Below are 27,858 nucleotides of genomic sequence, written 5' to 3'. Positions count from 1 at the left end.
GCCCCCGAGACACAACACCTGTGAAACAAGCGTGACTGTGACCACGCCCACGCCAGGAATAATTTATTGCCAATAGTTTTAAATCCTTCCCCATGAAAGTTATTCATTACGTTCTCAAAAGTAGACACACGTTACGGTTTACATTTGACATGTAAAAAATAAAGAGGAAGAAGGGAAACACACCTATTTGGATAGTTTGAGGAACTGGCCTCAAAATGAGACAGCAGGTTACAATAAACGTACCCTCCAGTTAAATAAGAAAACAAGTTCACATTATCCAGAGTCCTGGATCACAAAAAGACCGGGGCAAATCTAGCCTGAGACTCACAGCTGGACACCTCCCCCGTGCACGGCAGCCCCTCACACTGACGTCCACCCACGGCCCATTAACTGAGATCCCAGGGCTAAGAATGTCTCATGATAGGACCACAACACTCTCTCTTGGAACATTTCCAGCAAAACAATTTTCCCAACGAAACAAATCCTCTGCTTCCTCATGCTAGGCAATTCCATGTCTATAGATGATCAATACAGTCGCTGACATTCCCCCTGGCCTGCTAACAAATTGGCATCAAGCCTCCAACGGGTTATTTCAAACAGAGAGTGGTTCTTCCTGTTTCAAATCCTTTTCAATCAGTGTGTGAAGACACTGAGTTTTAGAGGAAGCCTAGTCACATGGGACAATAAAAAGCCAAGGACCAGCGTGCACATGGTAAGCAGCCTTAACGATCCACTGAGGGAAGTCTGAGAAACTGTTAAGTGCAAAAACCATCCCAAACAGCAGTTGTGTTCAAAACTCAAAACACACAGGGACCCCCGTTTCCAAAAGCGGTGTTCAGGAGTCACTGGAGCAATGAGGAGATGTGAAATAAAGCACACCTCTTATTCTGTAGCTACACATGACCCAGTGATACTGGATGATGTGCCTGAGGCTGGGGTAGGCAGCTACAGGTCATAGAATTAGCCACAGAACTTTGCTGCTGTGGTCTGGTAAAGTGACTTCCTCACAGTCTTGCTAAGAGGTAGATCAAATAGCATGACAGGAGTGGGAGGACTTCAGCGAGTGATTGGCTCAGTTGTCCCTCACCTCGTACCTGCCCACTCTTTCCACCAGCACAGGCTGACAGGATCCTGCCTGAAAGGTCACCTTTGCACTAAAGAGAAAGTGTGCACGTGTGGGCGGAGGCAACTCAAGCTCCAAGAATAGCAGTGACCCCCGCACTGCAAGGCCCACCCACCTACCCCATCACCCCAGCTCCCTCAGGCTTCCTGCCTTTGCCAAGAGTAGACCCCACGGGGGTGGTTCACAGGGGCTGTTCTGCGGGACACAGAGCCCAGACTTCATAAATGCTGAATCAGGAGAAGTCTCCCCCCCACCCCCAAGTCACTGCCAGGCCTTCCATGGTAATTCGCAGGATCTTCTCTGGAAAACAAAGTGAATTCTCTCATCCCCAAACTCAGTGGAGCTCTGCCTTCAGATACACACCGACATCCTCCCCTTCATTCTGAAAAGAGAATACAGGCAAACGGAAGTCACTAATTTTTTTAAAATCATGATTATTTTAAAGATTTATGCTTTCATTTTATTTCATTGGGTTTGAATATAAACTCTTCTGTAAAATTGAAATGTTTGTAAATTCCTAACAGAGGAAGTTTTCTTTTCAGTCAATGCACACACACCCCCACCCCCCCCCCACACACACACCTCTGAACACTTTTCAGAAAGCAAATAACACAATGCTCATTTGTTTTGGCATAGCTCATGATAAATAACATTTTGATGAGGCCTGCTGAGTGCTGAGGACATTTAAATATTCAGTCCTTCTTCATAATCTCACTACTGACCTCTAAATTTTCAGTTTGTTAAAACGTCTACGGTAGCTTGTGAGAAGGTCTGCTGAAAGAAATGGTGTGGACCTGGTGTGACCAAGGAGATGTCTGTGCAAGGACCTGGGGACACCACACAGACAGCCCACGTGCTACCACAGGGTCCTCGCAGTTGACATTATGGGCTGGATAATTCTCTGTCGCAGAGAAGCTGTCCTGGGCATTGCACGATGTGCAGAAGCATCCCTGCCCTCCACCCACGAGATGCTAGTTATCTCACGTACACACCCAGTCTTGACAACTACAAATGTCTCCAGACATCGCCAAATACCCCCAGGGGTGCGGTGGGGCCGCAGAATTGCGCCCACAGGAGAATTAGTGCTCCTTGGCCAAACGTTCCTTGAGTTTCTGGAAAATCTATAAAACAACTCAAATGATTTTCCTTGATACCAAGCAGTCCTTTCAAGGACGGAACTCACACATCGGCCCCTCTGCCAGCAGCCAGCTCATCGGTTTACCACAAAAATGTGCAAACAAGATTCACCGTTCTCACTGCCTACAGGTTTTTCCTCTTTTCTCTCACATAAATCTGGTCTTTGCCTCTGTTTCTCATTTAGTGTACTAGCTGACTCCTTCCCCTGTGAGAAAACAATACAAAATAACGAACTCAGGTCAAGATGTCTAAAGTAACTCAGACTGCCATTTTACATTTGTAAAGCAGATTTCTCCTCCTCATCCCCAGCGCCCCCAAACATCCATAAGGTGAAGTAGCTCCAAAACCAGGGAAGGCGGGAGGTGAGAGCTATTACAACAATTCCCTGACCCTCGAGGGCATCATGCCGCGTGAAATCAGTCAGACGGAGAAAGACAAATGTTGCATCAGCTCACATGTGGACTCTAGAAAAAGAGAACGGACTGGTTGTGGGGCAGCGGGTGGGGGGCTTGGGTGAAGGTGGTCAAAAGGCACAAACTTCCAGTTATAAAATATGTAAGTTCTGTGGATGTAACGTACAACACAAGGGCTAGAGGTACCATTGCTGTATGGTGCATTTGAAAGTTGCTAAGAGAGGCAATCCTGAAAGTTCTCATTACGTGGAGAAAAGAATTTTTAAGTCATTGCTCTTTTATTACCAACAACAGCCAAACGATGGAGAGAGTCCAAATGTCCATCGATGGATGAAGGGATAAAGCTGTGGTGTATGTACACACACACACACACACACACACACACACACACACACACAATGGAATAGTCAACCATAAAAAAGAATGAAATCTTGCCATTTGCAATGACATGGATGGAGCTAGAGTGCATCATGCCAAGTGAAACAAGTCTGTCGGAGAAAGACAAATACCATATGATCTCACTCATATGTGGAATTTAAGAAAAAAAAACAGATGAACATATGGGAAGGAGGGAGGAAAAAAAGGAGAGAGGGAAGCAAACCATAAGAGACTCTTAATGACAGAAAACAAACAGAGGGTTGATGGGGGGGGATGGGCTAATGGGTGATGGGTCTTCAGGAGGGCACTTGTGATAAGCACTGGGTGTTGTATGTAAGCGAGGAATCATTGAATTCTACTCCTGAAACCAATATTGACTGGTTAACTAACTAAAATTCAAATTAAAAAAAAAAAAAAGAATCATTGTTCTTTGAGAACTGGAACATTATCTCTGTAGGAAACCAGCTGCCCGGCTCACCACAAATGGCCCCGATGATCACAGGGGGTCATGGGGGGAGGGGAGGTTTAACCGTCAGGCTCACAGTGTCCATGAACATGGAAAACTGGCTGGGTCTCACTGGGCCCCTCCCAAGGGCCTCTACTTATCCCTGCCTGAGCTCGTCCCCTCCCTTGGCCTGCCCGCCTTTTTTCTAGGTCTCTCTTCTTCCTTCCTCACTCCCCAAATGGTCACTGTGTCCTCTTCCATTTGACTGATACTCATATTCCTGAAAATATCAAATGGCACAAATACTGCACCTGCATGTTCTAGAAAGTGGACATAGGGTCATAGAAACACCCTGTCCCCCACAGCCCAAATGTCTCAGAGGAACAGTACAAGCTCCCGCTTAGCTCCGCGCTGCATCCGTGGGGCCTGATGCAGAGGCTGGCCCTGGGCAAGTGTCTCCAAGGCCATCTGCTCAAGGTCTGCTCAAGGTCTTCTCAAGCTCTCCCCAGGCTCACAGGCCACTTGCCCTTTGCCCTACTCTGTACGGCCTTCCCAACCCAATCATCTCCTCAACTTTTTTTCACCATCCTCCTCTACCTTCCTCACCAACATTTGGAAGAAGCTGGTGACCACTGTACTACAGAGGGGGCTCAGAAAATCACGACCAGTCACAACACACAGCGGCCGCCACACACAGCTCAGGCAGGTGCACCTCCCCTCTCTCACCTCTTTACACAGGAGGGGTTCGAAGGGCTTGCTTGCTTTCTTTTCTTCTTTTTCTCTCTCTCCTTCCTTCCTTCCTCCCTCCCTCCCTCCCTTCCTTCTTCCATCCCTCCCTCCCTCTTTCCTTCCTTCCTTCCCTCCCTCCCTCTTTCCTTCCTTCCTTTCTTTTCTTTCTTCCTCAAATTCCTGTAGAGGGGGGTATAGCCTCTTCACTCTCCACATGTACGCCCTCTGTCTGGCCCACAGACGCAATTTATTCAGATGCTCTGTGAGGAAACTATTCATTCCCAGGGAGCCAAGATCTGACCTTCTGAATGTCATCCTTTCTATATGGGAAAAAAAAAGCTTTCAGAACTGCTTTATAACACTCTTTGCCTTCTTAGACAAGGATTGGCCTACTTTCACTTCCCATCATCAAGAAATAAGCATCATTATAATAAACACCCCTTCTCATACTATGTAGCAACAGGGGTGCTTTATAATCTCTCTGTTCTATCTTCTAATGCGAGGCTGGCTGGCACTGTGCCTGCTGCTAACGCATCTCCTGATTGGCCTTTTTCATTCATTCAACTACTATTTACTACTACTAGTGTGCGGAAAGTATTTCTGATGGATCGTGGGTGATGGACTATCAGAGATGGCCGGCATCGGGGCTAACAAGAGCCCATGCCTCGCCCGGAGAGGAATCAGAGTGGGGCATGGGACCAGAGGCCCGGCCGAAGTTCTCGTGCAGATGCAAGGGAGGCACCTCTCCAAGGCCTGTCACCGGGTTTTGTGCAAAGTCTTAAAAGTTCTCAGATTCTGACAAGTGGGGTGTCCTCCAGGCTCATTAAATCTTTTTTTTTTTAAGATTTTATTTCTTTATTCATGAGAAACAGAGAGAGAGAGAGAGAGAGAGAGAGGGGCAGAGGGAGAAGCAGGCTTCCCGCCGAGCAGGGAGCCTGACGCGGGACTCGATCCCAGGACCCTGGGATCATGACCCGAGCCGACAGCAGACACCCAACCATCTGAGCCACCCAGGCGCCCACCTCCAGGCTCATTAAATAACATGCCAGTTTTCTCATCGCACTCTTGGTTTCAAAAGTAGGTAAGTGAGTGTATTATACTCACAGACTGTTTTGCCTCTCTATTAATGTAACAGGCAAAGTGGCCTTCAAGGGAAAAAGAGATAGGTTCCCCATGTTGGGATCATTATTAGTTTCAAATTCAGTACTTGCTTCTCTTATGAAACCGCGGCCTTTCCACGGAGCTTACTAATAATATTGCAAAGTGGGATACGGGGCTTCAAATGCGGGTGAACGACAACAAGGAAACAATTTAATTGTTTTATCCCAAATACTCTGTCTGCTCGGGGAAGGCAGGGACCAACCTCCACGGAGCGCGAACATCACCAGCGCAGAAATCAGACCCCAAGCAGCTGCCCTCAGTCTGGCTCACCACAACTCTGCCTTCCTGACTTCCTCCACTTACCGTAGAGCAAGAGGGACGCTGGATCCAGTCCCAAGGTCTCACAGCCAGGCACTCCCCGATCATGCAGATTCTGTAGCAACACGCCGTGCACCAACTCCTTACTCATCCTGTACTTCATAAAGCCGTCACCTTCTGAAGGAACCCCAAATTGCAGGTGGTAGGCTATTGTGGCATTTTCATTGCTGAAAGACACACCAAACCGAGACAGCAACACGTATCAACAGAATCCCACTGCAACTCAGGAAATTGGCTTTAGCGGGACCATATTTATAGTTCCTCACGTTCTTCCAGGACAAAATAGCAAAGGGCACACTGTTCTAGAAGAACCCTCTTCTGTAGTTTCCTCACAAAAAGTTGAGGTGACCCTAACCTCTTCCTGGCACCTAAAGCCCATCCTCTAGGAGATCACTGGAAGAGGCCACTGAAGGGAGAGTCATGACCCAGCTATTGTCAGGGAAGACCCAAGGCTGGCCCACCGTAGGCTCCAATGCCAGCCTTTTATCCCCTGGGGCAGGGAAGCCACGTACTCCTCTTGTATTCCCTGCTCCACGTTCCCACACTCCATCCACCCTCTCCTTGCCCCGACAAGCTACTGGGTTCAACCAGTTCATTCCTTGACCTATAAAATATTTAAGGTAGGACGCAGAGCTCCCTGCAACCCGCTCGTTGCAGAACTCCTGAACTCCCACACACAGCCCCGTGTAGCACCACGAACCGCACCCCCCATTTGTCTCTAGGCTGAGAAACCTGTTCTGTCCCATTTCCACCTCCTGAGGCTCCCAGCTTTGCAACTCACAGTAAAGACACCTAAGGAAAAGGAGTTTTCATCTTCCCAGCACATATTTTTCCATTTCCAAAATGAAAATAATCATAGGGCTATCCTCAGTTCATTAGTAGCTTATACTGCTCCTTAAATGCTAGCTCAGCATTTAGGTGTTTCAAAGCTATCCTGTTACTTTGGTTCAAGAAGGCCCAGATCAAGAGCCAGTAATAAAATAATTAAGAGGTGGCCACATGTGAGACCCTGCTCTGCAGTGTTTTTTTACAGACTGGACACACTTCCAGGAGCCAGACTCAGACCGCTGTCCCTGCTAAGGACAGGAAACGAGCTCCCTCTTGTGGCCAGAGGTCACATAGGCCAAGATTCTTGCATTAATGTGGCCGTTTATGAACTCTGCGACAGCCAAGCCCTGTGCCAAACCCTGCCATGCAAATGAGCAATATACCATCAAGACTCTGGAGAAACTCTCTCGGGTTATGGATGCTGCTACAGAAAATGGCTAGAAAATGCACATTCACACTTTTAGCCGGCCACCCAAGTTTGCAGGTGTCCTTCTTTGTCCCCTGTGCTCCACCTTCCAATTATGGCTATCCACGGTCAATGTCTAGACGCGCAGCCACCCTGCACTCCCACAGGTGGGCAAAGGCTCAGGCTGGCTTTGCCAATGACCAGAAGCTGACTTCTGGATGGTGAGAGGGTTGCCCTGCCTAACTCAGTCCCACTAGTTCAACCTAGTCCCACCGTGTCCAGTCACCCACCGGGGGAGTTTACCTTATGGCTAGATTTTGAGGGGGAAAGGAGGGATTTTCAGGAAAACAGAGAGCCTGCGCGCTTTGCCTCCACTGCCCACCATTAGAGTGGGCCCGGGAGGTGATAAACCAATGGGCATTTTCTTAGGTTCCTGCAGGGGCATGGCCGGGGCAGGACCGAGGTCAGTATCCCCTGGAGACACAAACCCAGCTGTCAGGGGTCTGGCTGTCTCCTGCCCACTAGCGGCGGCACATTTTGGGGGGCAATGGCTTTTGTTTCTCAACTCAACATTGTTAAAACTCTGCCTGCACCTCTTTCTTTCTTTCTTTTTTCTTTCTTTTCTTTCTCTCTCTCTCTCTCTCTCTTTCTTTCTTAAGATTTTATTTATTTATTTGACAGAGAGAGACATAGCAAGAGGGGCAACGCAAGCAGGGGGAGTGAGGGAGGGAGAAGCAGGCTTCCCACGGAGCAGGGAGCCCGAGGTGGGGCTCAATCCCAGGACCCGGGGATCATGACCTGAGCCGAAGGCCGCTGCTTAACTGACTGAGCCACCCAGGTGCCCCTCAAATAACTTTTAAAAACAAATTCTCTAACATCAAGTCTTGAAATTTCTAGCCATGCTTGACTCAACTTTCTGATGTTTTTTTCCCCAAGGTCGACCCCAACCCATTATGCAATCCCACCTCCTCTAGACCCATAATCTGGGGCTGGATTCTTGGAAAGACCCTTCCGATTGAATGCCTTCCCTTTCTCAGCTGTCTTGAAATTGCAAGTTGGGGCAAGTACATGGAGGAAAATGTGTTGGGCTTTTTTCTATTGGCATTTTAATACCAGTAATTTGTGATTAAAATGAGCAATGTCAGAGAGGTCACCATAAGGTAACATGCACAGTGGGGGGGTCCATAAAGAAGGAGGAAGAGTGTCGTTGCCAAGGCAACCCACCACTGGAGGCAGTTTCAGACGTCAGGTCCCTTTTGGTCCCATCCCGCTGTGCTACCACGTGCTTTACATGCTTCCTCTCTCAGATGTACGAAGATTATGGTCTGGGAAATGTATAGCTGGAGAGGGGGATTTCAGCACAATACTATCTGTGATGGTCACGGTCCAGAGCTATCTTAGGAATAGTGGATAATACAGCTTTGTCACCTAAATCTTGTCCTAGCAATACAAAAAGAGAGTCACATGTACACCTCTTATCTAAGTTCTGTAAATGGAGACAAATATATTTAAGATTAAGAAATGTAAAAAGAAAAACTGTATGTGTATGTATAGGCTATCCATGTTTAGTACATAAAGTATATGTGGTAAGTACACAGATAGAAGAAATCATACCAAACCGTGGATGGCAGTCCATTCAGTAGAAGGGAGGAAATACACTATGTGTATGGAATCGACTGGAACATGCAATATCCAAGGGTAGTAGGCTGGGGTGGAAGGGCGAAGGTAGACTTTTCCTGTATTACATGTCTTTATATTTTTAATATTATACAAGGAGCATGAACTCTTATATTAATTATGTTCCTCAAAAGCAAAAGCTAGTATACGGATTATATCATTTACAGCACATCACTATCTGAGATCTGGTTTTTTCTTTTTAAGTAGCCTCCATGTCCAGCGTGGAGCCCAGTGTGGGACTTGAATTCACGACCCTGAGATCAAGATAATGGAGACGTGAGCTGAGATGAAGAGTCCGACGCCTAACTGACAGAGCCACGCGGCCACCCTCTGAGATCCATTTCTAGTCCTACCCCTAGCTTATTTTGAGCATCTGCTGTTAAACAGGAATGGTTTACCTGGGACTGGTTTTTCCTCTCTTCTGTGTGACCTTGTTGAGGCATATAATTAATCTGGGCTTCACTTTGCTCCTTTGTGAAATCATGGAGTTGAGCTAGTGGGTGTCCAAAGACCCTTCCAAGCCAACAGTCTATGATTCTATCTATCATCGGTTCCCTTTGTCCTTTGAGACTCAAAGGTCCTTCTAGATAAATGGTGATGGGTGTCGCCTCCCAGAGAAAGAGACCAACGTGGAACGTTCCACATTCTTACCTGAAGTCCATCATTTCCACTGAAGTAAAATAACGACTCAGTGACGGGGATGAAGTGTACACATCTGTGAGCTAAAACAAATAGGAACAAATTAAACAACCACGCGCATTACAGATGGATCATATTGTGTATCACCTGACAAAGCAAAACTACTAGTAGACAGAAATTCCATGCTAGCTCGGAATTCACTTATCCAGAGGCTCTGGATTGAGAAATAGGAAGGTGTGGACCCCACCTACCCAAACCCAAACTCAACACTCATTTAAAAGAACCTCATTTCTAAGGAGCAGGTGACCAGGCTGGGATTTTCAACATCTCTCACATGTTGTGTGGACACCTGAGTCCTTCATGGTGAGCATGATCAGCAGCCGGAGCCCCCACGGACCCCGAGGACCTATGGGAAGGAGACGACACTGAAGCGGCTGGGAAGGCGGCAGAAGAGGCCACTCAGGACCCAGCACATCACCAGACAAGGGCTTGTTCTCTCCTTTCTGCGGAGCTTCACTGTAAGGAGACACGGCCGTGGAAGCCCCAGGTGTGGCACTTTCCCCTGGATGAAGGGACCGAGTGGGGCTGGTGTGTAATTGCAGAGTTCTTATTTCATGCATCAAAGACTGCAATCACACACCAAAAATGACAGCTGTGTGCTCACTACCCAGGTTTCACAGCTACACATTTTAGTTCAGCCCTTCACTCGAACAAACAAAACAAAGCTAAATCTACTCCTACACACTATTTTTCCTCCCTCCTGCCCCCAGCACTAACCATTGTCCTGAAGTTGGCATGTATCCTTTTCATGCAGGTTTTTATAAATGTAATACTTCCTTGTATAATCATAACAACTCATAATTACTTTGTTTTTATTCAAATAAAAGGTGGCATATTCCACACAGTCTTCTGTGACTTATTTTTTTTTCATCCAAAATTGCATTTGATATTTACCCCATAATGGTACATCGAGATGGAGGTCATTTAAGCTGACTTCTAACTCCTGCAGAGATCCGATTAAATGACTACACCAACTTTTCCATTGCCCCATGCTGGTGACGTGCAGCGTTTGCAATTTTCCCTTATCACAAACTGCCCAAGGAATCTTCCTGGAACATTTCGGTGCCTCTCTTCTGATACATGTAAAAGTTTCCCCTGAGTATGTGCAGAGAAATGGAATTGCTGGGTCCAAGAGTGGGTGCATCTCCAACCCACCTAAATCCTGCCAAATTGCTCTCCATCTCAGCACTTGGCAGTGTTCCATTTCCCACAGCCTTGCTGTCACTTCCTGTTACCAGAGTTTTAAAAAAAATTATTGCCAAACTAAGGGGTATAAAATTGCTTACATTGTTTCAATTTGCATTATTACAAGTAGGGTTGAGTATCTTTTCACATGTGTTTATGAACTCCTTTAGGATTTTGCACCTTTGATGTGCCTCTTGGTTTCCTGTCTTTCTCTTGAGTTGTCTATTTCTTGGCTGTATCTCTAACTTTTGTATCTGAGGTGTCGGGTGTTATACTCTGGACACTAGCTGCTTTTTTTTTAATTTTTTTTAAGATTTTATTTATTTGACAGAGAGAGATACAGTGAGAGAGAGCACAAGCAGGGGGAGTGGGAGAGGGAGAAGCAGGCTTCCTGCTGAGCAGGGACCCCGGATGCGGGGCTCGATCCCAGGACCCTGGGATCATGACCTGAGCCAAAGGCAGATGCTTAACGACTGAGCCACCCAGGTGCCCCGACACTAGCTGCTTTTACATTACCATTATCTTCTCCTTGTATTTGATTAACCTTTTCATCATGTTTCAGAGATGGGAATCCTAGCCTAGTAGGGCTTGAGGATGGGTAGCTGAATGTACTTACATTGCACTTTTGTGAAATTGGCATTTGAAGGTTAAATGCCTTGCCCTTTTGCAGACAGCTTCTAGCATAAATCGGGAGGACTGCCTGGATCTGGCTGCGCTCTCTACCCTGGACCGAGCTCTAGGGCTGGAGGGAGCCCACCATCAGGCCTATTCCTGTCTAGCCTGAAGTCAGCCTTGAAGTGTTTTTGGAAGGCTGAGTGGCATCCAGTGGCAGCTTGGTGCTGAGGTGAGTGGCCCAGCTGCACCCATGATGGCTCAGTGCCTCCTCACCTCACCCAGTAGCAAGCAGCAGACACACCCTAAAGAGCAGTGCCCGGAGGGTAGCTCAGCTCATTTTGTCTCCCACCCAGTTCCGAACAGAATCTCAAGGAGCCTACATTTCTACAATACGCTCCCACTTAATTCACCTGGTGACAATTCAGTCCCTTCAAGGTGGAGCAGAGGGGATCAGAGTACCTACAGTGTGTACGATTCCAATCTTGTATCTCTTTTCTGAGCTTTATAAGAACCTGACATAAGCGGCATTACCACCCTTCCCTTCTTACTAATAGAGAAAACAGCACGCGGAAAGGGTATGAAACCTGCCTGAGGTCGCTCTGCTCATAAGGAATGCAGTCCTAGGGGTGACAGACACTAAAACCCACTTTCTTTACATTTGAGGATGAAGCAAGAAAGTGTCCTGAATAGCAAAGAGGAAAGAAGCATAAGGTGATAAGAACCTTGGAGGAAAATGAGTCATCTTATAGTTTTTGAGCCCCCGAGAAAGAATGCTGCCAGAGGCCAATGCAGGAATAAAAAAGTGGCTCTCACAGGGCTGCTCTGAACAATAAGGAGGAGGACGATGTTATGGACGGGGTTTTATTTTTCCAAGCACTTCCTTACATACACACACAAACACGCGCACGCGCGCATGCATGCATACACACGTACACACATAGGCACACACATACACATGCATGCACACAGGTACACAAACATGCGTACACATGTGCACACATGCGCGCGCACATGCGTATGCACATGCACGCACACCCACACCCACACACATGCGCGCACATGCACGCACACCCATACACACACATACATGTGTACACACATACATACACATACACACATACGCACATAAACAAACATGTTATGGCACGGATGGTGTCTTTCCAACCCTCTCTGTTCCCGCTCTCCTCTCCTTCCCTTTTTTTTTTAATATTTTATTTATTTATTTGACATAGAGAGAGAGAGAACAAGTAGGCAGAGAGGCAGGCAGAGGGAGAGGGAGAAGCAGGCTGCCCGCTGAGCGGGGAGCCCGATGCGGGACTCGATCCCAGGACCCCGGGATCATGACCTGAGCCGAAGGCAGCCGCTTAACCGGCTGAGCCACCCAGGCACCCTCCTCTCCTTCCTTTTTAATCCTTAGGGCCTAGTATTCTTTGGCACAGAGTCGTCTCTCAGAAAAAAAAAACTAAGCTAAAATTTTCCATTAAGAGCTGGAACGGTGTACCAGATCACCTTTAGTGTCCACTCTGATTCTTTTTGGTGACACGGCCCCCTGATGTCGTTGGGACATGTCCACAAATCTGGGAGCAGTTAACCGCACTACTATGGGCCCAAAGAAGTGAAATTGGGGGCTTCTCACCCCTGGCCCTGGAGTCTCACACTGTGCCTATGAAGCTGGGTGCACGCTGAGCTTGGCACCCGGTGAGCTGACTCCCGGGGTTGGGCAGAGCCGCTAATTCGAGACAGGGAGGTATGTTCCGTGTTAGCAGACCTGCCGTTGTTAACGCCTGCATCAGGGACACGGGCCAGGGTAACACAACACGCAGCTAACCGGCTGGCCGAAGCAGAGCGAAGGCCCCAGCGGGAAGAGAAGAAAATTCTGGCAGTGGGATAAGAGAGGGGCTAGGAAAACTGTTTAGAAAAGCAAGACAATAAAGCAAAAGCGAGGACGTGGTGTTTCACTCTCCACTCCCATTTGCCTTCCATATCTGGAAACTTCTAGAAGTTGGCCTGAGTGAATGAAAGAAAGGGGCTCTTGACCTGACAGTAAGACTAATACCTCTAAGGTCTCAGTTTTGTTCCTGAACATACTTGGTTGGGACACCAGGGGGCAGTAGCTTTTTCACCTTGCTGTGCCTTAACTTTTATCATGTAAACCAGACCATTCTTAAAAAAAAAAAAAAGTGTTTTACAGAGTTCTTTATATGCATCTCATGTGCACCTGTGGGTATACAGTAAAAGTATAGCAATTCCCACTTATCAGGGAAGGAACCAACTCGAACAGGCCTGTGCACTTGCCCCGGGGATCATGCCAGTCCCTGCCCCTTTGCCACTACATAGCAATGAGATAAACATACCTGCAGGATCTGCTCATGTCTGGCTCTGTGCAAGAGATAAGGCTCTGAGGTGAATGATTAACATCCACTTCCCTTTGACATAAAGAATTCGATCTGTAACATGTGACATGTGTGGATGCTGCATCATCTCATTTCTGCTCAGCAAATGCGAAACCCCTTGACAAATAAAACAATCAAGAGGAAAAAGGCAAGAGGCTATTCACTCAGCAACTTGCTCTGGAAGCAGGTGAAAGAAAAAGAGGAAAAGGGGCTTGCAGGTAAGATTTAAACAAGGAAAAGAAGGAGGAAGAGAAGCCCAGATAATCATCCCAGAGCACAAACCCCTGTGGCCCGAAAGAGCAATCAAATAACATGCCCTTGGGTGCCCAGAAATTAACTCCGGGGTGACCGAGATGGAATCGCCTCCTGGGAAAGCTTTCGTAGGAATCAGATGGAAACCAAATGAAGGTGACTCACCCCGTTCCACCTATCAACTGCAGAGAAGGGTGTAATGGATGGCAGGCTGGTCTTGCTTCTCTCTTATCAAATACTTCTCTGGATCTGGCTGTGAACCCAACCAGCCCTCATGGTGACGCTGCATGCCCTCTTCGTGCCCAAAGGACATTCTCCTGCATTTCCTGCTCCAAGAACAAAGCCACCATCCACCCACTCGGCCACCCAACCAGGAGCCTGGAGTCGTATTCTCCCTCATCCCCACAGCCAATTAGCCATAAAGTCCCGTCGAGTGAGAAGACCTCTTAAATCTCTCTCGAATCTTCCTTACCCCCCCTGCCACTGCCCCGGGTCAAGGCCTCCACATCTATCAACGGGACTACTGCAGTACCTTCTAACTGAGCTCTCAGCTTCCAGTGTTTCTCCACCACCACTCTCAAGGACTAACATGAAAAGTTGACCAAGTCAACAAGATGAAAACGTTTCAGTGCCTTACCAAAGAGTAGGAAAACCTTCATGCCTCACCCCTGCAAGTCCCCACCGCACGGTCCACAAGAGGCAGCAGGACACTGTGGGGCAGATCCCCTAGTATTATCTAGAACACTCCTACCTCATATTTCAAGACTCACCCTGAGCATCACCTCCTGAAAGAGGCCCTCCAAGCTTCCATCTGCACCTTCAGGTAGTTTAGATGACCCTCCCTCGTGCTTGCAAAATATTCTGTATGCATCTCCCCAATAGAACATACCACACTGTTTAGAACTATCTATTTAACTGCTTCCTCTACTTGCACTGAGCCCCCACTGAGGGCCCAAACTCTGTGACCGTGGCTCTCAGCACGCTGTCTAGCACATCACAGGTCCCCCATGACATGAGAGGTTGAATCAAACGTAAGACTAGAGTGAGGAGACGGAGCACTATCCTCCAGGATGCATTTCACTGGAGGGCAGGGCTCCTCTCTCAGGCTTTGCACTATAGAAAATTCTAAGCAGGGCGCCTGGGTGGCTCAGTCGTTGGGCGTCTGCCTTCAGCTCAGGTCATGATCCCAGGGTCCTGGGATCGAGTCCTGCATCGGGCTCCCTGCTTGCGAGAAGCCTACTTCTCCCTCTCCCACTCCCCCTGCTTGTGTTACCTCTCTCGCTGTCTCTCTCTCTCTCTGTTGAAAAATAAGTAAAATCTTTAAAAAAATAAAAAAATAAAAAAATAAATTTAAGAAAAAAAAAAAAAGAAAATTCTGAGCATCAGTGTCTGCCTAAATCCAGACAAAGAATCCAAGCCTGAAGCTACTTACGTGATTGCTCTATGCCAACTCCTCGAAGAACCCACATTCTAATGTTAAGAACTCTGTAAACAATGCTTAAGATATAATTACCCTTTTCATGAGCAGGTGAGGCAACGCCTCCTCAGTAGCACACTCCTCTGGAATCTTTAGCATGACCAAGAATGTTTTATTTGATGATAACTCAAGTATTTCATTTGCATCTTCATCGATGTAAGTTACTAAAGGGGGGGATAAAAAGTAAAAGTAAACACATGCTTAGAATAATAATTTGTTCCACTGGCTGCTATAAAAGACAAGGAGCATTCATCAAGGATAAAGCCTAGACACAGTAAGCAAGTACAAGCAGAAATGCTTTGTCTTCCTGGCGATACCAAATAAAGACAGGGGCTGGCCTCCATTATGATAAAAAATTGTTTGTTTTACACCATAAGAGCTCCCAGATGCCACTGAATACAAACTGGGGGAAAAGCCAGTGGGAGGGTGCGGGAAGAATATGAATTTCTTGGTTGAACGGGACCTGCAGCTTTAGCTATGTCCACAGGCGTCGAGGCAGGTGTTGGGCGAGCGTCTAGGGGGTGAACCATGGGTAATGGGGGCCAGGGGTTGGGAGCAAGGAACTTGAGTGAATCACCTCAGTCCCGGGCTGTCAGAGACCCTGATGAGGAAGGGACATCATGGACCAGAACAGAGTGGGGACTAGACATGAGCACGTGAGCCATGTCCTGACATCTCCCAGGAAGACAGAAGATGGGCAGGAAGCCTCCACTCTGCAGTCTGTCCCACAGGAGAGAAATGCTGACACACTTTTTTTTTTTTTACACACTCTACAGAAGGGAAACCAAACTGCACTCAGAGCCCCAGGGCCCAAGGGCCTTGCATTCCTGGCACAGTGAGCTCTGCGCGGCTGTTAGTGCTCTAAGGATGGTGAGCTAACTGATTTTTAAGCAGTTACAGCCAAAGGGAAAACACACAAGGTCGGGGGCCCGGCGCTGGAAGCTGGCACTCCAAGTCAAAACTGCTCGCCCGGCTCCCCGGCGGCCTCCCCACTGGGCCTGCACAGGAACCACAGCTCGGGCCCTGAGAAAGGCGTGGGTGGCGGAACCGGGCGCTCACCTTGCCCTACACTTGACTCTCAGATCTCATGCTTCAGACGGAACATAAGCAGCCTCTTTGGCTGGACTTTGAAAAGGCCCTCAGTGTATGAGAGAAAGGCAGGTGAAAAGAATCCTGATACGAACTCCCTGGGAGGCACGAGGAGCAAGGGGACGTGCAGAACAGAGTTCTCAGAGCCTGAGATGAGCGGCTCCGAGCGGCTGGCTCAAGGCTGGCCCATGTCTGGCCTCTGCGAACCTGGATCTGGGGAGGGTTCCCACCTCGCCCTCCCAGTTAGTACCCCCTGTTGATACAAGCAATGTGGCTGATACTGACCACCTTGCCTTCCGGGGATCTGGAATTTTAGCATGTGCCAGGCTGAGGCTGCCTCCACGACCGGCCCCAGTAAAACCCTGGGCACTGAGCCTCTGAGCTTCCCCAGGACACAACACTTCTCACGTGGTGTGTTGTCACATCTCATTGCTGCGGCAGTTGAGTGTGTCCTCAAGTTTGTGCCTGGTTTCCTACTGGATTTTGCTTTATTTCATTTTGCTATGATACATCACAAGTGATGTGATCTGACATGGGGCCTGGGTGCAATTGGTCAAGAAAGAATTCTTGATACATCGTTTTCGGTGCAAAAAGGGTGTTTTATTAAAGCACAGTGACAGGACCCATGGGTAGAAAGAGCCTCACGGGGGTTGTGAGGAACAACTGGTTAGATACTTTCAAGTTGGGAGGGGTAGAGACAAAGGAAGTTTCCAAAAGGATTTCCATATGTTAAAGAGGACTTAGGGGTTCCTGGAAGCCTAGCTATTGTCAAGCTTAGGGTTTTTTTTTTTTTTTTCTTCTAGAAAGGCATTAACTTAAAGACAGTTGGGAGTTCCTGGAGGAATGTGCTACTCTCCCTGAGTCAAGTATTTGTCGACCGGCTGCAAGTTTTAAGGAATTTTATCTACATTTCCTTTTGCCTTTGTTCCCCACATCAATAATCATCTCTTTGCCTATATGCTGAGTCCCATGAATTCTCCCAGCAAATCACTAGATCTAGGAGTGATCCTGAGGATCCCAAACACAGGGAATTATCCCCCCACACCCTTACTTGCTGTAAGTCCTGACATTATTTTGTCTGACAATAAAGTTAAGTCTTCGTAGCTGAAAACTTGCCAAGTACAGGAAATTGTAATAAAACGAGAAAAAAAATACAATAACTCTTTAATCAACAAGTTTTCCCTCACATTTTATGTTATATATTTTAAGTCTTGGGGCGCCTGGGTGACTCAATTGGGTAAGTGTCTGCTTTCTGCTCAGGTCATGATCCCAGGATCCTGGAACCAATGGCTTAGAAGAGAGCAGGAGGCAAGATCCAAACGCAGACCTCCGTTTCCAGAAGTTTGCCAGTGAAAAAAGAGAAAGAGAAAAAAATTCCTAAAATGAAGTAGCAAGATTCTGATGGAAGAAGGTTTTGAAGGACAGACAACGTTAGCACATTTTAAGAGGCCCAAGTTGAGAAGAGCCTGAGGATGCTTGGCGAGACACGGAGATATCTGAAGGTCCATGGGTCAGGAGGAGCTGGGGAGGATCCTATGGAGAGCATAGGTGAAGAGGCTGGTCCTGGGAAGGTAGAGAAACAGGGGAAAACACAAAGAAATTTCAAGGAACAGGGCCTATGGATTTGCTACTAAGTTCCTGCCCCCAAGGACCTTGCTAGTTTATAACTTACTAATGCTGTCTGCCGAGGATTTTCCCATGAGTCACCCTACACTGGGGAGCACTGCCTTGTGCAACCTGTCTGCCTACCAACAGGTTGTGACAGCATAAACTGCGGCTCTTACACCCAACGCAAAGACAAAACAATCCATTCAACACGCGGCGCTTGTGAAGTCCCTGCTTACATCTCAGCACCACAGCACTCCTACTCAGGGAAAAACTTGTATGGAAGGACAGTAAAGAAGTCAGGCTTTCCCCACCCATAATACTGGGGAATATCACATAAGAGTCCCTAGGGTGTTAAATCTGATCACCTTTAAACTATATCTCTAAGTATCCACCTACTTGTCACAGTTTGGCTTATACAATATTCAAAATTCTTTGCCCACTCCAACGAGAGTTTCATTTGTAGGGTGTTACTCAGGTGTCTCCCCTCCCTGGCTGGGGCAACTCAGTGAAAAAAGCAGAACCCCTGAAGATGCTTAACTGGTCTTCTAAATTGGCCAGAAAGAAGATGACTTGGGGGGGGGGAGGCTTTTTCCCCCCTTTTATCATTTATTTACATCAAGGAATTTATACTTCTTTAGGGAGAAGAAGAGAATCCATCATTATCTTTTCCCTGAAGAGTGGAGACAAAACCAAGCCTCCAGACTCAACAGGATTCCCTGGGCTCTGCTCCCCAAATTGGCCACTTTAAGAAGATTTCATTGTCTACCAGAGCATCTCCTGCACAGGGCATATGTAGCCCCAGCTCAATGCCTTACGCTGAGCCATGACCCTGAAGTTGTCATCACTTCAATGGCATGTCAAGGGCAAAGTGGCAGGAGACTCGCCCCAGATGCAGGCAATAAAGGGTATAGAGTCTGTAGAAAATTAACAATAATAAAACAGACCACAGTTGACAGTAATTCTTAACAATGTCAGTGACAAGGTAGACCTCTGCACTGAACACCTCACCCTGGGTACCCCACTGTCCCCTCCTCAACCCCTTCTATGTCGGTACCTGTTTATTGTCCACTTCTGTGTGCACTCCAGCTCCACAGTTATTAAACGTCTCTGCCTCTGAGCCTCAGTCTGCATGCTACAGAGCCCGGTGACAGGAGACTGCGGAGCTGGAGGGCAGGAAGAAGGAGGCAAAGGTAGCTCCCAAGGAACCTCACTTCTTAGCAAAGCCAGCCATACGTGTAGCCCTTGGCTCTGCCAATACTGTGCTTTTCCAGACAGCAGAGTTTTCCCCACAGTGCTCAGAAGTTCTATGAGTTCGATTCCTAACTCTGGGGCTTGGCCATGAGGCAATGGCCAATTACTGTATACGGTCATCCCAGAAGTACCTACAGAGCTGCTCTGGGCGAGGCTGGGACTGTCAAGGAGGAAAGGAGGAGAGCCCTGGCCCCGCCCCTTTTACCCATGGCATTCCCCTTCCCCCACCATCCCACACCATGACTCTCCCTAAAGGCCCAAACCCCTGAGGGCTGAGGTGCCAAGTGAAGTAAAAGTATCTCTCGGATTAAAAAAAATGTGAAAGTGGGCAAATCTCTTTATAGCATTAACATTTGAAAATACACTTTTATAACCACATTGAGAATGAAGTTTGCACTACAAATGTTACAGAGCTCTTCCCTGAATATTATCCAGTGAACTCTCATGTCCCTTGGGAAATGATGGAAGGAAAAGAAATTCCTTCCTCTGCAGATTGCCATTGGGCAGTTGAAGAGGTCCGATGATTTTTGGGAATGGAAAACAGCTCTTGGGTCTTGTGCTTTAGAAACCTGAATATTAAACCAACTGGATCTGCTGCATCCTCCTTTGTTATAGGCCCCAGAGGCCAACAGACAAATTAGCCAATGTTCAGGATAGCACCACCTAATTGTGATGGGACAAGGTTGCACAGCTCAACTTCAGTTTCGACATCCATGTATGGGAGTCCGATGGGAAGAGAGAGTAGGAAGGCTCACACCAAAACTCTTGTCCTCAGCAGGTCAGAGGAGTTATAGTACCTCTTATCAACTTCTCCTTAACTCGAAACCAGCCTGTGGCCTCAAAAGATCACCATCCCACCTCAACTATGCCCTAAGTAATTAAGCAAACATGGTGTCATCAAATTTCCCTATTCCTTCAGGGACTTTAACACCTTGAGACAGGAGAGGAAGAAAAGGAATAGGAAGTAAAGGGCAAATGTAGTTCCTGAAGAAAATTCCCAGGACCCCTTCTGGAGAGACTCAGAGGTTCCTCATCCAAGATTGGGTTTATTAAGAAGAATCCAACTCAACTCAAATCCTTGTGGAGACCAGATCACCCTCAAGAGTATCCCAACTCCAGAAAAGCGCCCCCCATCCCTGCAATCACCCCCACTTACAAATAAAAACAATTTTCTTCTTTCTTGTTTTAAAAATGGAAATGACTGCCCCCTGGAGGGTGCTATATTTATTCATCATGGAAACCTTAATATCAATAATCATAAAAAATTAGCAACTACCTAAAAAAGCTTTAAAATTGTATGGAAGACTATATCATGCAGTCATTTAAAAAAAAAGTGTTCACAAATAATTTTTAGTGAATTGGCAAAATGGCCTCAATATAGCATTAAAAATCCTAAAGGTAGGCCCCAAGATGATTAAAAAACAATCTTATTGGGGCACCTGGGTGGCTCAGTCAGTTAAGCATCTGACTCTTAATTTCGACTCAGGTCATGATCTTAGGTGGTGAGATCGAGCACCATGAAGGGCTCCACACCTGGCTCAGTGGGTTAAGTGTCTGCCTTCGGCTCAGGTCATGATCCCAGGGTTCTGGGATCAAGTCCTGCATCGGGCTCCCTGCTCAGGAGAGAGCCTGCTGCTCTCTCTCTGACAAATAAATGAAAAAAATTAAAAAAAAAAAAATTAGGAGTCTCTCTCTACCTCTCCCTCGGCTCCTCCGCCCACCCCACCAGGGCTCACACTTGCGCTCTCTTTCTAAAAAAAAAAAATAAGTAAGTAAATTAAATAAATAAATAACAATCTGATCTCAAATTATTTTAAAAATGCAAGTAAGAAAAAAATGCAAGTAAGAAAAAGAATATAGTAAATATTAATAATATGAATAGGTTTTATGGGTAACTGAACATGTATTATTTTCATATTCATAATAAATAAAAAATAAAGGGTGCCTGGGTGGCTCAGTCGGTTAAGCATCTGCTCAGGTCATGATCCCGGGGTCCTGGAATCCAGCTCTGCATCAGGCTCCCTGTTTCGCAGGGAGCCTGCTTCTCCCTCTCCCTCTGCTGTTCCCTCTATTTGTGCTCTCTTTCTCTCTCTCTCTCAAATAAATAAATAAAATCTTTTAAAAAATTTTAATTTTAAAAAATAAATAAATAATAAATAAAATAATATATGTAGAGTATATAGTTAGCACCGTGTAACTTTTTGTTTTGTAAACACATACAACACAAATATAATAAAGTTATTTCCAAAATAGTTAATGACAGCATATAGACACATGGTTCTATAAAGTTAAGATGTTTTCAAATGGGTTGTTCATTATTTATCATTCTAATAATGTACTAGGTATATCAGAGGAAGTACAATAATTATTTTATGAAACAAATGAAAAAAATTTCAAATAAGTAGGTGTAGAGAAACAATAAAAGATAAATTAATGTTTAAGTAAGTTAAAACTTAAAAAATCTTCAAGATCCGGTGGGCAGAGTTTAAAGTAAAACATTGGTCTCCATACTTCTTTCAGAGCTTATTAAATAAACAAAAAAATGAAATAAAACAAAGAGCCATGGATAGCTACCACCCATACAACAATCCCAAGCCAGTTTTAAATTCATATTATAAATAATGAAATAGCAATGAGCACATCTTCCATATCAATGTAACTCATAAATGAACATTAAATAAGTTCTTAAAACACATCAGCTTAGTCCTGTTTAAATCCTCTTACCTCCAATAAGACATAAGCTTATGATGATGACTACAATGAGACCTAGGAAAACAGAGGCGATGACCATCCACAGTTTGCACTTTCCAATCAATTTCTTATTACAGGAGCTCCAAGGGTTCTCCTTGTTCACCTGGAAAGCAGAGGGACACTGAGGCAGTCACTGGTTTCAAGAAGCACTTCTGAATGCTTGTGAAGGGCCAGTGATACAGAAATGAAGGCAGCAGGATCCTGCCCTCTCGAGGCTATACTCCATGGAGTCAGGTTTGCAAAGAAGCAGAATGGAACCTCACACAGAAGGCGGGGGGGCGCCTGGGTGGCTCAGGCAGTCAGCTCAGGTCATGATCCCAGAGTCCTAGGATTGAGCCCTGCTCAGGTTCCTTGATCAGCAGGGAGTCTGCTTCTCCCTCTGCCTGCCTTCAGCTCAGGTCATGATCCCGGGGTCCTGGGATCGAGTCCCACATCGGGCTCCCTGCCTGCTTCTCCCGCTCCCTCTGCCTGCTGCTCACCCTGCTGTGCTCTCTCTCTCTCTCTCTCTCACTATCTCTCTCTGTGTCAAATAAATAAATAAGATCTTCAGAAAAAAGTAAGGGAGAAAATACCCTGGGGGCTTTGAGGTGAAGTTGCGGGGGAAGCAGGACTTTGAAGGATGGACAGAGAAAGGCATTCCAAGTCCAGGAGAGAGCGTCCTCAGTGTTGATTCATAAGGGAGCTAGCTGGCCAGGAGGATCCTCTGATGGGAATGTGGTGGGTTCCAGAAGCAAGTCCCGATAGTGAAGATTAGAGACCGTGAAAGCCTGGAGCCTCCTCGAAAGGGTTTTCAATGCCGCCGGAGCAGTCTGGACTTAATTTGCTGTGTGCTGGGGACCTGCGAAAGGTTTTGGAGCACAAGAGCAGAGCTGAAGATGAAGAGAAGAATGATGTGCAGTTTAGAGCGGGCACACCAAGAACAAGCGAAGAGGCTGCCGCCACACCCCATACTGTGGAATAAGGGGGGCCTGGGAAGGGAAATGCAAGGCAGCTGGGGAGCCACACCAGGAAGGGGGTGGCCATGGGGGTCGTGAGGCCACAACAGCCATGCTTGATTGGTGGCCAACACCATTTCATTTCAGTCGAACGGCCCTGCAAGGGACGCGTTAGCCCGTCTCCAAGATGCAGTTAGAGCAGGCGGGACGGATCCCTGCTGCGGGTCATGGCATAGCTGGCCCCTTTTGTCCACAGCCCACCGCGACACGGTGCAGAGCCCCAGGTTACGAGCGCGTCTGGCGGCCGTGGGGTGCCTCTGCTCAGGGCCACCCCCGGCCCCTACCAGCTTCCGTGACTCTGCTCCATTCCCACCGAGCCATTCAGGAATTCCCACACTGAGTTCACGGACTCCGAGGGGGCAAAATGTGGTTCTGTATCGACATTCGCTGCCCACACTCGAAGGCAGTGACTGCCTCATTCAGCAAGTTACTGAAGCTCACCAGCCCTGACATCCTCAACTGTAAAATAAATCCAGCTCCCAGGGTTCTTGTGAAGACTAGAGATCATGGACATGAAGCACCTGCTATACAAATGTTAGGAACCCCACACATGGGAGCCATCATTACTGTGTTCTCCAGTCCCACAGAGCAGCATCTGGTTGACTTTCTTTCCCTCATGCCTGTGGTGATGGCCACTAGAAAAGGAAATCGTTCACTTCAGGATGACAGTTCAGACTTGCTCAGTGAGAGGTTCCCAAGCCTGGCAGCACATCAGGATCAGCTGAGGAGGAATTTAAACCACAACACCCCTAGGCTCTACCTGGACATAGGGGACCAGACTGTAGAGGAGGTGGGGGATAGGCCCCAGCCCGTAATTTTATTTATTTATTCATTTATTCATTCATTCATTCATTCATTTGAGGGAGAGAGAGCGCATGAGTGGGAGGAGGGCAGAGGCAGAAGGAGAGGGAGAAGCAGACTGGACATGGGGCTTGATCCCAGGACCCCGAGATCATGACCTGAGCTGAAGGCAGACGCCTAACTGACTGAGCCACCCGGGCACCCCCCCCACCCCCCCCTGCACCACCACCACCATCCCCCCTGCCCTGTCTGTAATTTTGAGCCTCTCAGAGTGAATCAGTTGCTTTATCAGGGTTGAGACTTCTGTTCTGAAGCCTCATCACTCTCCAGGAGCCAGGTCAGATCTCTCCTTTTGTGGAGGCCTCCCTGCCACGTCACCCATGGAAAGATCCCCCAGAACATGAGCTGTCCACACAGCACATTTGTCCCTGCTTTGTCTGGTTTCATGTTCAAATATAAACAGATATCAGCCTATCTTCCAAGGTAAACTGAAACCAGATAGGAGGAGGGGTAGTTCTTAAACTTCCTCATTCTTATAGCCCAGGTTTGTGCCTCATTCAGGTATTAGGCTCTTAATACATTGTAGAAGGTTCTAGAACTTTTAAGAAGGTACTTTGAGAAATTCTAGAGTGGAGGTCATACTTTGGAGCCCCTGAGTACACTTTACACTGGCTCTTCGGGTCGGGTGTGAGAGGAGCAATAAAGGAAACACCTGGACAGAAGAAAATGCTCTTGAGGTAAGTGTATTTCCAGAGTCCAAGGACAGAGCCACCTCTCACCTCACCTGAAGACTGAAAACTGCTCCAAAGACACCAAAGCCAAGGGCTCAATAAGGCACATGGGAATAAAGTCCCAGGACAAGGAATCTTCAACTTCCCAGGGAACAGAAACGTATCTTCCTACTTACAGTTCTCCTGAGAACAAAATGACCTCATGCCATTTTCAGTGCTTACACAAGCAGCAGCCAGGACCATAAGATTAATACAAAATGAAAGGGGCTGGAGTCTCAAATGAGCCACAAAATGAGGGTCAGTGAATCTCTTTGGCCTCTTGTGCCTCCACTTATGATTTCCCTTAGAAATAATAAACTAGGACCCTGGTGCTGTGAGGGGACCATTACTCTGACTTCTGACTTGTGAGATAGTCATCTCACAAGTACACAGCCCTCGCCTGTAGGAAATGCCTCTTCCTGTCCAGCCCAAAGCTGCCAACCTACAGCCTGGCCCCTTTGCTGCCTGCCATCAGCCCTAGGGGTGAGACACTATCCTTTGCAAAATTAATCTTCACAGACTTTAAGTCATTGTGAAGTAGTCCATCAGCTTACTCCCACCCCAAGAATAAACTACAGTGCTTCTCAGCTCTCTGCTCATTAGAATCAACCAAGAAATTTGTATTTTTTAGAAGTTCCCCCAGGAGATTCCACTGTGCCCTGAGGGCGAAGAGCCTCTGATATAGTAGGTGTGTGCCACCTGTGCTGAGACTCCCCTAAAAACCAGGTCACAAGGACACACTGCCTCCTTCACTAGCATCTTCTTTGTCTCGTGCCCAAATTCTAGGTCATGAGGAGAAGCCACAGGCAGGTTTTTCTACAGGGTGCTTTCCAGAGATTTTTGCAAACTGCATCTTACATTCTATGATTGCATTATATGGCTGGAGAATTTTTGTGGCTTTCCTCTGAACAGGTCCCCAAATAGTCACATCCCCCTTCAGACAGGGATCCAAATACATGACCTAAGGTCCTGCAACAATGGCGAACTCTCTCTCTTAGACACAAGAAGCTTTTCTTCTCTTTGGCTCTATTAAGAGCAGATATTATATACATCTAGAAAATTTTTCTTAGCACTGTAGGAAAATCTGTACTTTGTAATCTCATTGTGGGATTTAATCCACTTGTCCACCCACAGAAAATCCAGCTGATTCTTGTCCTAAATTCTGAACAATGCATAGCAATGGGGCTAATTTCCTTCAAGCTCCAAGCCCAGAACAAGCAAGGGAAAGAACTTCTTTCCCCACTGCCTTTGTAGACTCTCCCAGATCCGCCCTTCCAACTAGGAAGTTACCCATGAGGCGGGATGTCTTCTTCCCAATAGTCCCAAACTGAGCTTGGAGCCTGCTTGAGATTCTCTCCTTCCCTCTCCCTCTGCCCCTCCCCCGGCTGCTTGTGGGTACACATGTGCTCGCTCTCAATAAATAAATAAATACATCTTTAAAAAAAATAAAATACACTTCAACTTATTCTATGTAACCAAAGAGAATGATTAACACCTTAAATGGAGATTTTTTTCTCCTTTTAAATGTTTCCTGTTCAAATATCTGAATGCCCTCCAAGTGCTCACCTTCTCCTTCATGCCATTCTGTCACTCCCAATAGCTTTTCCTATTTGGCGACCTACAAGGCTAAGTCACGAGGAAGTCTAGGCTATCAGTGTACAGCTGGCTGACAAGGAAGTAATTAGAATACGAAAGAGCCATCTCTCCTGGGTAGGTACTAAACAATTATAAAATACTGATGCCCTCCATGTATGCGCCATGTTCTTCTACTCATCCGTTTTCAGCAAGGCATTCCCAGGCCTCCTAGAGAAGCCCGGTTAACCTCATTACATGACGATTTGACTACAGACGTTAGCACTGTGACTCAGGGCACACCTTTTAGTGGTAAAACTGTCACCAAAACTCCTATCTCTGGATTCAGTCCCAGGAGTCGTTGGTACATCCTGGGTCTACCTAACATGACGCAAGTATTGCGCTCTCCATTCCTAGACCCTGGCTTGGAGGACTGACACAGCAAGCCCACAGCTGTGGCCACTGCACAGAGAACAGACCATCTTCATCCAACCTTCATTCTTCTGTGGTGTTCATCTTTTTTTTTTTTTTCCTGTGGTGTTCATCTTTCGCTCAAACATAGAAAGTCCCAAATCACCCTCCAGGGTACCTATAGGTCCTTAGAAAAGCAGACTTTACAGTGTTTCCAGGGTTCGATGTCGAAGCAAAGGCAAAGCTTTCCCCTTCTGATGTCCTTGCTTATCCCTTAAATCAACAGGCGAAGAGTCAAAGAGGTGGGAATGGAGAAGTGGGACCTCGAAAGATCAGGTTGAAGCTATATATATGGGGAGCTCCAAGCACCCTGTAAACCTCCAGCCAATCCTAGGGGTTAATCAGAAGGCAGATGGCTGTGAATTCCAAGTCTCTGCTGTTTTACAAGCATTTGATGAGAATGGATAAACTTCCCATCACTGCCAGGGCTAGATCAGAAAAGAGCTCAGCCTAAGCACCTCCATGATTTGCTGTAGAGACTGAGAGGAGGGAAAGCAAATGAGGCATAGTCTAGTTCTTTGGGACAAAAACTTTGACATTACTTCCCATCAACTGAGCAGGGCGAGTTCACGCGCCTCTCCCGGTCTCTTTTCCTGCCAAATCAAATGGCCAGATCAGTAAAGGACAGAAAGTGTGTGTCTGGGGGATGTGTAGCGGGATAGGGGATGATGGGCAGTGGGTGAGGGCTAGGGGGAGGGCTAGGGGGAGGGTGGAAGCAGCAAGGCAGTAAAGCTAAGGCAAGGAGATTCTGAAGAGCGAGCGAAGACTCCATCTATCACTCTAGTTCTTTCTCCCGCTTGAAAAAGAAAAAACTTAGTTACATTGCTTTTTAAAACCACCTCTATCCCTGGGGATTCTCTCTGAAGAGAGGGGCCCGCACACCTGCACGGTAGGGTTCCACAGGTTGCGTGGGGGTCAGGGGGATTGGAGGGGTGGCAGGGGCCCTGGCTGGCTCAGGCGGAAGCGCACTCCCGCGTGCGCGCCATTCAGAAGATTCCAGGGCGCACCAGCGCTCCCCGTCTGAGACGTCCGGACGGTTGGCTGGAACCCCGCAACTTTGAGGGTGCTAGGCCCGGGTCCTGGCCGGAGGGCGCCGGGACACCGCCCGCAGCGCCAAGCAGGCCTTACCTGGGCTGGGCAGGGTTCCTCGACCGAAAGAGGGATCACCTGGACGGTTCCATTGAGAGGCTTCTGCTCGTCCGGCTGCCCCCCGAGCGCCAAGAGCTCCAGGTCTTCCCCCGGCGATGGGGATCTGACCCCTTCCATGGACGGGCAGAGGAGTGCTGAGCCGCCCTAGGGAAGCAGGGCGCTCAC

The 27,858-nt window shown here is 47.3% G+C and overlaps 1 protein-coding gene across 1 annotated transcript; it reads right to left on the bottom strand.

Annotated features, from left to right (window-relative positions):
- Positions 1 to 42: 42 nt before the first annotated feature.
- On the bottom strand, positions 43 to 27,858 carry CUNH3orf52 (chromosome unknown C3orf52 homolog). Its single transcript, XM_073901361.1, has 6 exons — positions 27,673 to 27,858; positions 21,909 to 22,038; positions 15,273 to 15,400; positions 9,267 to 9,337; positions 5,690 to 5,871; positions 43 to 1,505 (listed from the first exon to the last, which is right to left on the bottom strand). Exons 1-6 carry the CDS (start codon positions 27,808 to 27,810, stop codon positions 1,501 to 1,503), a joined length of 654 nt encoding a protein of 217 aa, XP_073757462.1. The 5' UTR covers positions 27,811 to 27,858; the 3' UTR covers positions 43 to 1,500.

The sequence above is a fragment of the Callorhinus ursinus genome, unplaced genomic scaffold (genome assembly GCF_003265705.2).
Source record: "Callorhinus ursinus isolate GAN/ISIS: 27379988/994484 unplaced genomic scaffold, GSC_fseal_2.0 scaffold1, whole genome shotgun sequence".
Classification (NCBI taxonomy): domain Eukaryota; kingdom Metazoa; phylum Chordata; class Mammalia; order Carnivora; family Otariidae; genus Callorhinus; species Callorhinus ursinus.
The sequence above is the reverse complement of the archived record's forward strand: the minus strand, read 5'-3'. Positions and strand labels throughout refer to the sequence as shown.

What these genes read in the sequence shown, in the direction of transcription:
- CUNH3orf52 (XM_073901361.1), bottom strand. Translation starts at nt 27,810, where the DNA reads ATGGAAGGGGTCAGATCCCCATCGCCGGGGGAAGACCTGGAGCTCTTG. An exon ending in AGGAACCCTGCCCAGCCCAG is followed by an intron (nt 22,039 to 27,672) that starts GTAAGGCCTGCT and finishes TCTGCTTTCCAG; the next exon opens with GTGAACAAGGAGAACCCTTG. An exon ending in GTGGAAATGATGGACTTCAG is followed by an intron (nt 5,872 to 9,266) that starts GTAAGAATGTGG and finishes TGTGTCTTTCAG; the next exon opens with CAATGAAAATGCCACAATAG.